Source organism: Mobula birostris, chromosome 20 (assembly GCF_030028105.1).
Source record: "Mobula birostris isolate sMobBir1 chromosome 20, sMobBir1.hap1, whole genome shotgun sequence".
In the NCBI taxonomy this organism is placed as follows: domain Eukaryota; kingdom Metazoa; phylum Chordata; class Chondrichthyes; order Myliobatiformes; family Myliobatidae; genus Mobula; species Mobula birostris.
Genome location: NC_092389.1, coordinates 34748635 through 34761342, shown reverse-complemented (window position 1 = coordinate 34761342; position 12708 = coordinate 34748635). Strand labels below are relative to the sequence as shown.

At 42.0% G+C, this 12708-nt stretch overlaps 1 protein-coding gene across 5 annotated transcripts in view; it reads left to right on the top strand.

Moving 5' to 3' along the window:
* The first annotated feature begins 2202 nt into the window (after positions 1-2202).
* The window catches only part of LOC140185133 (rho GTPase-activating protein 32-like), a 583009-nt gene continuing 572503 nt past the window's right edge, over positions 2203-12708 (top strand). For 2 of the 5 annotated variants that reach the window (XM_072238473.1, XM_072238464.1), the window contains exons 1-2: positions 2203-2294; positions 7016-7179. In XM_072238473.1, the coding sequence (XP_072094574.1) occupies positions 7163-7179 (17 nt within the window). In that variant the 5' untranslated portion in view covers positions 2203-2294; positions 7016-7162. Of the gene's footprint in view, positions 2295-2333; positions 2417-3274; positions 3294-7015; positions 7180-12708 lie in introns of those variants that run through there. The other 3 variants (XM_072238466.1, XM_072238468.1, XM_072238472.1) reach the window with 3 other exon arrangements.

Below are 12708 nucleotides of genomic sequence, written 5' to 3'. Positions count from 1 at the left end.
GTTTACAGCTATTTTGGTTTCAGACTTCTAGCATCTGAGGTTTTTCTTTATTTTCAGTGAGAGCTGAAGGCATGGTCCCGTGCACTGGAGCCTCCATACCAGGCTGAAACGCATCCAATCAGAATGCTCTCCACTGTAGACCTATAGGAATTTGCCAGTCTTTGGTGACATACAAAGTCTCCTCAAGTTACTAATGAGTAGAGCCACTTCTTCAGGATTTGGGCTGAATGAGTTGGGCTCAGGTCAGATCCTTTGAGATGTTGATACCCTGGTACAGCAGTGGAAGGCTGCTTTCCACTGCTGACTCCTTATTGAGGACCGGAGATTCAAGGGTGTCTACAGTTGGAGGAAATTACCAGTGAAATAGATTACAGATGGCAGTCTGAATCCATGAAGGAATTTTGAAACAAAGATCAGAATCTTAAAATGGAAGATTTGGTAGAATGAGTTAAAGTGGGTCAGAGGGCGCTTGACATGACTAAGATTAGTCAGCATAGTTTTCAATGGGTTTGAGTTCACAGGGATGGAAATAGATGACCGGCTTGGACAGTACTACTAAGTAGCAAAAGCATTTATAAAATTCAGTGGGTTGATATGAGGATGGAGAGGACTGATCAAAGTAGATCATCTTTGTAATGAAAAGGGAGTGGAGTTAGAGGCTTGTTTAGAGTTGAATAGGGAGCCAGAGTTTTGAATTTGGAATTATTTAAGCCATTTAGACCCATGAATCTTTTACGCTACTCAATGAGATCATGTCCATTTTGATAGCCAGCTCCATTTACCTGCATTTGCCCATATGCATTGATTTTTTTGGTTGACGCAGATCTGTCAAAATACCATTTGCAGAAGTGATTTTAAATATATACTGTCATTTGAGTGTAAAAGTGTTTGACTATTTAGCATCCGAAAAGCCTGACTCTATGATGGAATTGCATTAGATAGAAGGAAAACATCAGTCCTTCTTGGTTTTCTGAAAACTTTAATCACCTCGTAGTACAACCTTGTTTCATGAAAACTTCATTATCCATTGTTGATCGCAGTTTTCATCCATATTTTTGATTGCCCCACTTAATATCGCACATGTGCGATAATATGATAGTATTTCATAATGTTTCTTTGAAGCCCCGGGGTGTTTTTGATGTGTTATGGTTATTGTTATGAGTGGAGGTGCTCATTGTTGAACTTGTCAAATGATGATACTACTCACATAGGATAATTTGCTTTTTATGTTGGCAATTCCAGGGCAATTCCAAGGCAATAATCTGCCTAATTGAAGTAAAGCAACAGGAAAAGAAAAAAAAAACACATTGATTTGGGATAGAGGGTATTCTGTAAAGAATGATGTCAAGGTTGCATTTTCTCCCCAGAGATGATGGCAGCATATTAAACTTGAGAAGGACATGTTGGCAGTTGAATGGGGACACAAGAGTTCAAAGCAAATTTATTATCAAAGTATATATTTGTCACCATATACACCCCTGAGATTAATTTTCCTGTGGGGATTCACAACAGATACAAGGAAATATAATAGAGTCAATGAAAAGCTACACACAAAGAAAGACAAACAACCAACATGCAAAAGAGAAATTGTGCAAATCCATTAATAATAATAATAAATAATATTGAGAACATGAGTTGTAGAGTCCTTGGAAGTGAGCCATAGGTTGTGGTATCAATTCAGAGTTGAGACGAGTGAAGGTTTAGAAACCCTGATAATTGAAGGGGAATAACTGTTCGTGAACTTGGTAGTGTGGGACCTAAGGCTCTTGTACCTCCTTTCTGATGGTAGTAGTTAGAAGAGAGCATGCCCTGCATGGTGGGAGTTCTTGATGATGGATGCTACTTTCTTGTGGCAGCGCTCCTTGTAGATGTCCTCAATGATGGGGAGGGCTTTTTCTGTGATGGACTGTACTGGTACTGAACGCTACAAAAATGGCCCAGAGTGGCTTTCTCCTCTCCAACCATGAACAGGAACAGCGACCCATCCCTCACTAACCCTGTACCTCATTCCCCCAACGGTAGACCCGCTCCAAATCACTGCCCCTTCCAACTACCACAACCTCGCCCCGTATCCTGTGTGACGTTATATACGGAAAGGCTGGTGCAGTGCGTGATGATGTTTAGACGACGTAGGTGGTGCTGCAGGTGATGACGTTTCGGACAGGGTGACGCGGTGCGTGGTGACGCTACTAGCGGCGAGTGCGGGCTGGGTTACCACGGCGAGCGGTGAGGACATGGAACCGGTGTGGTGTTACAGGGTCCGGGTGTCATGAGGGTGGAGTCAGCATAAAGAGGTATGCCCGATACTCGACGGCTGAAGCTGTGAGTGAGGTTGCGGATCGATGCCAGACTTCGGCAATGAATAGGCGGGAGAATTGGTGCCTCGTGAGCCGGAGGGGGTTAATGCACGGCGAGTGTGAGTCGGGATGAGTGGTTAACATACAGCGAGTGTGAGCCGGAGGGGTGGGGGTTAACACACGATGAGTGTGTCGGCGGGAGTGGAGTGGTGAACGTATGCCGAGTGTGAGCCGGAGGCGGTGTGGGGGGGGGATTGTTAATGTACAGCGAGTGTGAACTAGGGTGGTGGTGGGGGAATGGTTAACGCACGGTGAGTGTGAGTCGGGGGCGGGGGGGGGGGATAATGGTTAATATACGGGGAGTGTGAGCCTTGGGTGGGTAATGGTGAATGTATGGCGAGTATGAACGGGGGCGGGGGTGGTATGGTTAATGTGCGGCGAAATGTGAGCTGAGGGTGGTGGTGGTAATGGTTCAGGTACGGTGAGTTTGAGCCTGTGGGGGAGTAGTGATGTGCCGCGAGTGTGTGTATGTGTGTGTGTGTGGGGGGGGGGTGATGATTAATGTAGGGGGAGTGGTTAACGTGCAGCGAGTGTGAGCCAGGGTGGTGGTGGGTTGGGGACTGGTTAATGTGCAGTGAGTGTGAGTCGAGGAGAGTGGTTAATGTATGCCGAGGGTGAATGGTTAACGTACAGTGGGTGACTTGTAGGGAATGTGGTCATGTGGAGAGTGATTTGCAGTTGGCTGAACACATTCTAAACTGATAAGGGAGAGTGGTTTCTGAGGCAGGGTTTGGGGGAGTGACATGATGGGTGAAAGTTGGTTTTCAGTCATGGATGTAAAGGCACATTGACGTGGTGCTGGAGGTGAGGTTGTCATATGCTGAGCATAAGTCTGGGAAGAAGAGTGGATTTTGGGAATAACGATTATGAGCCACTGGACTGAGCATGTCCTGTGGAGACAGTTCATACCTCATGAGTGCCTGCTTTAAGGAAGTGGTGCGTAGGCTGTTCATTGGTTTTATTGCCTTAAGAAAGTGGTCCAAGTTTTTATGAATGATATGTCAATCAAGTTGTTGGTAGTCTTCATTCATTTGCTGTGGAAAATCAACTGTGAAGACTGGTGTGTGGACCACTTGTAATGAGGTTATGTGCAGGTTTAGGCTAAAGATGGTGATGTATGCCCTAATATTTTGAAGTAAAGGGGAAATATATCAGCTGAAAGTGGAAAATATGACCAGGAATCCGAGTGACTTTAGAGGTATTGTGATTCTCTCCCTCAAAGGAGGACTTCTATTGGGAACTGCAAACAGTAAATGTTCATTTATAATCAAAGTATACAACCCTGAAATTCTTCAGTTCTCTGGGTAGCCACAAAACCAAGAAAGAAAAAGAAAAGACAGCATGATCACCAACCCCCAAAATCCTCCCTCCCTGCAAAAAAAACAAAAACCGAACAGGCACATCAACCCCCAAATCTCACCTGCACAAAAATGAGCAGAATGGATCAGGCACATCGACTCCCAAACAAAAAAAAAATGAACAAAATCGGTCATGCACATTAACCCCCCAAATCCTCCTCCCCCCACAAAATAAAATTGAGAAGATCAGGTGAAAAAACACAGAATATAAAAACTAAAAGATTGAAAAATAATCTACAGTCCAAAGTCCAAATCTAAAATGCAGAAAAAAACCTGGGCAATACTCTACAGGCCTTTCCCTCTCTGGTACAGAGCAACCAATCAAAATATAGGCAGCTGGCATTTACCCTTTGTACTTGCTTCAATCACTCTTGGTGCTTTAGTCGGTGAACAGTGGGAACTTTAATCTGCAAAATGGAGCCAAACATCAGTTAGTGCCCCGTTCTGCAGCCTACATGTTACAAGGTTCGTGCAGTCTGCCTTCCAGAATCCTCCCGGAGACTGCAGAGCACTGGAACACCCAATCGATTTCCAAGCTTTCGCACTCACCTTGATGATGGTTTCAATCACCTTCGTCACTTTAAGTTGGCGAACAGTGGAAGCTATAATTGGTGAATTGGGGTCAAACATCGGCTCGTGTGCCATACTGCAACCTTTTTGTCATGAGGTTTGCTCACGCTGCTTCTGTCTCCCATAATCTTGGATACTGCAGAGCGCCGAAGCACCCAACGGATCTCCAAATAGCAAAACACGAGCTCTGACAGTTCCAGAATCACATTCAGGACAAGAAACAAACGTAAAAGACATAAAAGAAGTGAAAAGGGAGGTTTCATGATCTGTCCAGAAGATGACAACCAAAGGAGCGTTGTACACAGGCACCATCTTGATCGGATGTTGATATGAGTAGAATGATAAATGTAGTGGTTTGTGTGTTACTGATACAAGGGATGGAATGTAATTGAAAAATCCCAGTCATATAATGTATTCGGATGTGAAAAAAATAGTCTAAGGGTAATACAGTATGGAAATAGGCCCTTCAGCCTGTCTGGTCCATGCCAACTACAGCATTTTTCATGTGAGAAACCTCTGTTGCACAACTTGTGGTGCGAAGTGGGTGGTTCAGTTTTAACTCCTGAGGAGAAAGAGGAAACTGGGGAATTGAGCCTGCATGGTAACTGGTGACTTCAATCGGGTATCAGCAATGTTTTGTACTGGTGGATAATGTATATTTTGTCAATAAATGATTTGGAGGTGGTTATGGGGAGAGATGTTGCCAAGTTTCACAACATCTTGGCTGTGAATTGCACGGTAGCATAATGGTTAATGCATCACATTACTACACCAACAATTTGGGGTTCAATTCTTGCTGCTGTCTATAAGGTGTTTGCATGTTTTGTCAGTGAATGCATTTCCTTCCACATTCCAAAAATGTATGGGTTATGGTTAAGTTGTGGGCATGCTATGTTGGTGCCAGAAGAATGGAGACACTTGCAGTCTGCTCCCAGAACATCCTCATGATACAGATTTCACTGTATGTTTCGATGTACACATGACAAATAAAGCTAATCTTTAAAGTTATGTGAGCATAACAATATCAGTTTGTGGAAAATAAGTGGTGTGCTATGGATGAAGTATCGATAGAAATTTTGTGGGTGATGGATAGTATTTGATATCTCTGCTGTGGAGGCACTGGTTCAAGTTGTATAATTGGGTGAGCTGTCTGACTTGCTCTGCGTAAATCATAGAATTTGTGCAGTGAATGTCTAGCTCAGCTGCAGCTAGTCTGAAGCTTAGTTTAAGATTCTTCTTGGCTGTAAATGGTGAGCAATTGTTTGATGTGTTCAGAGGAAAGTGTTTTGTTTTTCAACTGGAAGACAATACTGAATTGTACCCTGTATCTGTGAACTGCACAGGTACAGGGTGTATTGTCTAGGATGGGAATTTGCATTTTTGCACAGTGAGTGAATTGATAAGAAAAATAAGTATAAGAATACAAGTTGAGTTAATCATGATATTTAATTATTTCAAAGAAAAACTTGGCCTTAAATTTTGAGTGGTAAAGTAGGAAATGCTTTGCCTTAAACATTTTAAAGTTGATATCATGTCTAATGAACTTATTTGGGCCTCTACTATACCCCTTACACCACTATTTCTTACCACCACTGCCTTTGTCTTTTCTGTCCTTTTATATTTTTTGAAAAGGCATGGATGGATGATTCAGACATTTCCAATGTTTGAAAAAATGCCATCTGTCTGGTCTATTTTATTTTGCCAGTACTAACCCATGTATCCAGCAATTAGCAGTTCCAATTATGAACTGAAAGGTGTACTTGTTTGCTATATGATCAGTATTTATTTGCAGTAGTTTGATCATTTTGCGGACTGGGCAAGCAATCTTAATCTAATTGTGTATCGAATGGAGACAATGATTTAATGAAGATTGACTACTTCCTTATTTAAGTAATCTTTAAATGGATGTTTCTTTGCAATAAAAATGGCTTAATGTAGAATACAGTAGTCTGTATACTATAGCTGTCCTTGATGTCACACTTCTGCTTAGCTTATAAATGATGTGAGTTTCAGGCCTTTCTGGAGGAGAGGAAAATTTGTGCCTCTGGGAAGCTGAAGGCAATATTGAACCTTGGGAGTGATTGCAGGTTTGATGTAGTCTTCCCAGGGGATATAATGGTACATCTGTTCTTGTGCCATTGTTTCTGTGTCCATAATAAATAGACAGTATTGGAAATTTGCAGCTGATCACAGCATTTGTAAGCAAAGATGGGTTTTGACAATATACTATCTTGTGTGTATTGGGTGAGTACCAAAATGTCACTTGTACTTTGCAAATGTTGACTGACTTGCGCATTTCAACATGTTGAATTTCCTGTGTTCTAGTAGTAGAAAATTCAGATTTGTGTTTAGTAATTGAACTGCTGTCAAACCAGACCTTGGAGATAATTTTTCCAAAAATTTGCACTCAGTGACCCGGTGTGGTTGGGTAATGTATTCATTTCTTAAACATGGTCAATGATTTATTTTAAGATAGTTTCATTAAATGCTTGGAATGAACACAAGTTAACTTGTTGGCAGCCTAGGATGAATTGTTCCACACAAAACAACTTCCAATGTTACAGAAAGGGAAGTGTTCCTTGGTAAACAGGAGATGTTAGAGAGGGGTTATAAAGTTTTTGTGTTGATCTTTCTGAACATTGTGATGACAGCAATGATTGTTTGAAATCTGTACTTGTGAAGACTCATGGGATAGCTCACACATGGAAAACTTCTTGCTTGTTATCTCAGATGATGAATCAGTCCTCATCCTTGTTGAACAACATATGGAAGAAGTAATGAATAACAAAGGCTTCTCTGGGTGAGAGGCTTCAAAGCTCATCCACTTAAAGTGTGGCCTGATAGCACCAACAATGATCCAACTGGCTGAATCCTGAAATGTATGGCCAAACCAGGTATGTGGCATGTGTTAAGTAAGTCAATGTGAGGAATGACTTGCCCAACATTGTCCTTGCTTGTCTGCCTGTGCAATTGCATGACACCATGCACAACTTTGAAACAGCACCTTGTCTGCACATTCAAGATGTCTGTTATGTTTGTAGCGCTGCTATTGTGTGTAAAGGCATAGTTATCTCTCTGAGCTTTAGAGTTGTACAGCAGAGTAGCGGCTCTTCTGCCCACCATGTCTGTGACTTTAGTCAATGTCAATTTGACAATGGTGGGCTAACACAAAAGGGGTCCTAAATTGGCCTGGTGACAGCCAAAGGATTGTGGGGAAGGGTAGTCTTCTAATTAGAAGTCTGTGACTCATGGTATACCACAGAGATTAGTGTGGGATCTTGGTTTGTTGTTAAGTATTAACATCTGGATGTGAATGTGGTAGGTGTAATTAGTAAATTCGTGGATGTCAGAAAAGTTGGTGATTTAGATAGTGAGGAAGTTTGTCTCAGGTACAATGCAATATATTGTATATCAGTTGAAAGTTGCACGGAGCATTGGCAGAAGCAATTTAGTCCTATGTGTTGTGCATTTTGGGAAGTCAGATAGGGCTAGTGCATTCAGTGAATGGTAAGATGCTAAGGAATAGTGATTAATAGAGAGACCTTTGGGGTTCAAGTCTATAGGTTCCTGAAAGTGGCAATACAAGTGGATGGGCTTGTGAGGAAGGCATATGGCATGTTTGTTTTCGTAGAATATGTTGGATGTACTGTATGTTGCAACCTTACAATACAATGATTAGTCTACATTTGGAGTATTTAATGTAGTTCTGGTCACCAAATGAGGAAGAGCTGAAGAGATTGTCTGGATTTGAGGTCTTAGTTATGGAGTGAAATTGAACATACTTAGTTTTCCTTGGAGCCAAGGAGGCTGAAAAGTGACCTGAGAAGCATTTTGGATTATGAGGTATAGGATAAGTAATCAAAATCTTCTTCCCATGATAAGTGTATTAAAAGCAAGACGACACAGGATGAATGGAAGGATTTTTTAAGGGGATATTTGGGTAAGTATTTACACAGAATGATTTGTTATCTGGAACTTGCTACTAGGTATGTTTAAGAATCATTTAGACATCTTCTACTGCATCTGCTCTCGGGATGAGGTTTTTCATTCAGGTACTAATGAGATGGCCGCCTCCTTCAAAGAAAGGTGCTTCCCTTCCTCCACCATCAATGCATCTTTTCCATTTTGCGCATGTCTGCCCTCACCCATCTTTTTGCTGCCACACCAGCGATAGGGTTCCTCTTGTCCTCATGTACCACCTCACTAGCCTCTGCGTCCAGCACACAATTCTCTGTAACTTCTGCCATCTCCGACGGGATCCTACTACCAAGCACATCTCCAGCACCCCCCCCCCCCACCCACTTTCCACAGAGATCGCTCCCTTGTTCACCTGTCCCTCCCCACTGATCTCCCTCCTGGTACTTATCCTTGCAAGCAGAATGAGTGCCACACCTGTCCTTTCACCTCCTCCCTATCATTCAGGGCCCCAAACAGTTTTCCCAGGTGAGACGACACTTCACCTGTGAGTCTGTTGGGGTCTTCTATTGTATCTAGTGTGGCCTCCTGTATATCAGTGAGACCTGATTCCTCTGTCTGCCAGAAAAAGTGAGATCTCCTTGTAGCCACCCATTTCAATTCTACTTCCCGTTCCCATTACGACATGTTGATCCATGGCCTCCTGTACTGCCGTGATGAGGCCACACTCAGGTTAGAGGAGCAGCACCTTGTATTCTGTCTACGTAGCCTTCAACCTGCTGGCATGAACAACAATTCCTTGAACTTCTGGTAAGTGCCCCCCCCCATCACCATTTCCTATTCCTTTTTCCCTGTCCCACCTTATCTTCTTACCTGTGCATCAGAGGGAGCAGATGCTCCTCCTCCCTTCCCTTTCTTCCATGGTCTTCTGTCCTCATCAGATTCCCCCTTCTCTAACCCTTTCTCTTTCACCAATCAACTTCCCAGTTTTTTATTTTACCCCCTCCCCCTCTCCTGGTTTCACCTGTCACCTGCTACCTTGTACTACTTTCTCCCCTCCCCCCACCTTATTGCTCTGACTTCTCTTTCCAGTCCTGATGAAGGGTCTTGGATTGAAACGAAGACTGTTTTCTCTTTTCTGTAGATGCTGCCTGACCTGCTGAGTTCTTTCAGCATTGTATTGCTTTGGATTTCCAGTATCTGCAGATTTTCTTGTGTGTGTAGACATTTTAATAGGCAGAAAGTTTCAAAGGTTCATTTATTATCAAAGTATGTATGCGGTATACAACTCTGAGATTCTTCTCCAGATAGCCACGAACCAAAGAAAAACCATGAAAGCCAGTTCAGAGATAAATGGCAAACCCCCCCCCCCACCCCTGTACAAAAAAGAACAGCAATAAGAGCATCAACCCCCAAATCCTCCTCCCTGTGCACAAAAAAATTGAGAGGACGAAAACACAGAATATAAAATCTATAAGACTTAAAAAAAAAAAAGGGGGGAAAAGTCCAGTCCAAATCCATTAATGCAGAAAACCTTGAGAATATCCTCCAAAATTATTGAAAGAGAGAGACTCCAGGCACAGTAATGGGCCACACAAGCTTCCTCTTCGCCAGCAGAGCAATCCTGCCAGCAATCAGAAGGCAGGCAGTTGGCACTTGCTCTGCTCATTTGCCCTGATGTTCAGTCTCCCTCATCGCTTTAATTGGCGAAATGGAGTCGAACTTCAGCTCTTACCTTGTCCTGCAACCTCTTTGCCTCAAGGCTTGTGCTTGCTGCCTTCCAGAATCCTCTCGAAGACAGCAAAGCATCAGATCACCCAAATGATCTCCAAATTGTGAATTGCAGGCACCAACAGTTCCAGAAACACATTCAAGACAAAAAACAGATTCAAAAGAAGTGCCTATCCAGAAAATATTGACTGAGGGAGCATTGTACACAGGCACCATCTTGACTGGAAGCATGACAGGGTATAGATGTAGGTGATCAAAAGATCACCATGGACATGGTGGTCAGAAAGCCCGCTTCTGCCAGGTCTGACTCTTGAGTTTATGATAACCCTAACCAGGGAGGCATCAACTCAGCACCTACTCTGTCCACTCCCTTAAGAATTTCATGCTACAATGCAATCATATTTTATTCATACAAATTCAAGTCTGGCTACGTGCCAGGTGCCAATCTGGTGAATTATCACTGCACTTCCTCTATCCCTGTGTCCATGGTAGGACCAGGCTTGTACATAATAGTTCAGGTGCAGTCTCTTCAAGCGTCCTGGTGTTCATCCACCTGCAATAAAGGCCAATATTGTTTTCCTAAATATTTGCTGGATCTGCGTGTTAACTTTTAGTTACCTAAATTTAAGAATGCCTAGATTCCTTGGAACATCTGTACCTTTTAGTGTCATGTCATTCAAAAGAATACCCTGCATTTCTGTTTTTTGTACCAGAGTAAGTAATCACATTTTTCCATGTTATAGTCAATCTGCCTTTTGCCTTCTCATTTGCTTAGTTCTTTGCAACTTGTGCTACATTCCAGCTTTGCATTATTTTCAAGGTTGGATATATTACACTTTGGACTTTGCTGTCTTGCAATTTGGTGTAAAGGATTAGTGAGTTAAGAGCCCACTTTGTGTTTGGCACAGGTGAGGATAGGAAGGCTACAGGAACTGCCAGTGCAGTTCCAAGTTGGTTATCAATTCTTTCCCGTCATTGGAAATTATCATTTATTGGGAATTGGTTAGCTTGCTTTTGTCAGTGGAACATTTCTTTCCTCAGTCTGTGACTGGGCCACTTGATGGCAAATATTTTGCTGCAACAGCATTTATATTTGTGAGGACGTGGTTAGCCACAGGTTCATATTGTTCTTTCTAAATTATTCTTTCCAATATATGATACACACATTATAAAGAGCCCAAGTGATGTTTGTTTTCCTGTTCTGTGGTTAAATGTGTTTCACAGGGAGACTTTGCCCCATACTTGACTATCATTGGAGTATAATCTTGTATAGTAACAGTTGTTCAGGATCCAGTAGCTGAACTTAATCCTGTTGGGCATTTACTTGGGCATTTTCCAATTGAGGACTCCGAGCAGTGATCAGGAATAGGAGCTTGTAACTAGCATTGAAGTTCACCAAATAAGTGATGGGCTGCACTTCTACAATAGGACTGAATCTAGTTCAGGATGTTTGAATATTCATAGAAATATGATAGGGGGAGGATTTGTATGCTTCCAGCTCAGAGTGGGTGTAGTGTGACTCAATGGAAGTTGCTTTAGACGCTTGTTCCCACGCATCTCTTGATGTGTTAATTTGACTTTTCCTACTGAGAAAAGCAAATGTGAAAATTTCCATTGAGGAGATGCATTGCATCAAGGTTACCTCCATAACACCTGAAAACCTATAAAGTTTCCCATCTGGAATGACAAGTGTATTTAGAATGTCAGCACTTCTAAATTCCCTTTGAAATTGCACACAGTCCTGTCTCAAAAATATTAAACTCTCATTGTTGCTGACAGAAAATTCTGGAACCCTTTATCTACAGATGTTCAAAAGGACAGCTCTCCACTACCTTTATCAAGGACAGTTTGGAAAAATGTGATGTTACATTTGCCCGTATGATCTATGAATAATTCAAAATAAGCTTTAGCTTGGCTGCTTTTTTCCAGCTCAGCTTCCCTGATTCTCAGTTTGGAGGTGCAATTCAGGTGCTGCTTGGCACAGCAAAACTAACACCTGAATCAACATTTGTGTTTGGTGTTGAGGTGTCATGGCATGCACAGGGTGGCTTTGTTCTGTATGCAAGTATATTTTAAAGTGTGGGTTGTTTGGTTTTCACTGCTTACCGCATGTTTTTTTTGGTTGCAGCCTTTTTATAATTGAATTGTTTATATTTAAGTGATAACACTATGCCAAGATGTTTATATTTTAGCCCATTACTTGTTCTATTATTTTTGATATTGACTGTTGAATTTAAGGGGGTAATCTCTGCTGTAACTTAAGTAAAGGCTTCAGCTATTGTTCCGTACCATAATTGGAGGTAGAAATTGATAAACTTTGAATCAAGATTTAATGTAATATATTTTCCCTTTAATTTCAAGCTCTGTGCATACAAGAAGTATGCACAGTCAGAGTCTTAAATTTCTAAAACCTTACTTAAAGGTTCTGTTTGATCAAATTGATGTTGGGGATGGGTGGGTTGGGGTATCTAGGGCAAAGGGGGAAAGGTATGTGTGTGAAAGGATTGTTTCAGTATGTGTACTTAATTTTCTAATGTATTGCTAACAGTTTTCTCTGGGAACCGGAGTGATAGGGCTGAGGATGAGACAGTTGGTATATAAGTTGATACAGTGTATAGTGGGACTGAGGAAGAACAGGCAGTTGATAGGGCAAAATTGCAGTCAGTGGGATGAAGTAAAGTGTAACATGGGAAAATTGAAAAACATTGATGAATACAGGACTGAGTTGTATTTGAATGAAGGCAGTGTACTGAATTAGGTAGATGACCTTGTAGTGC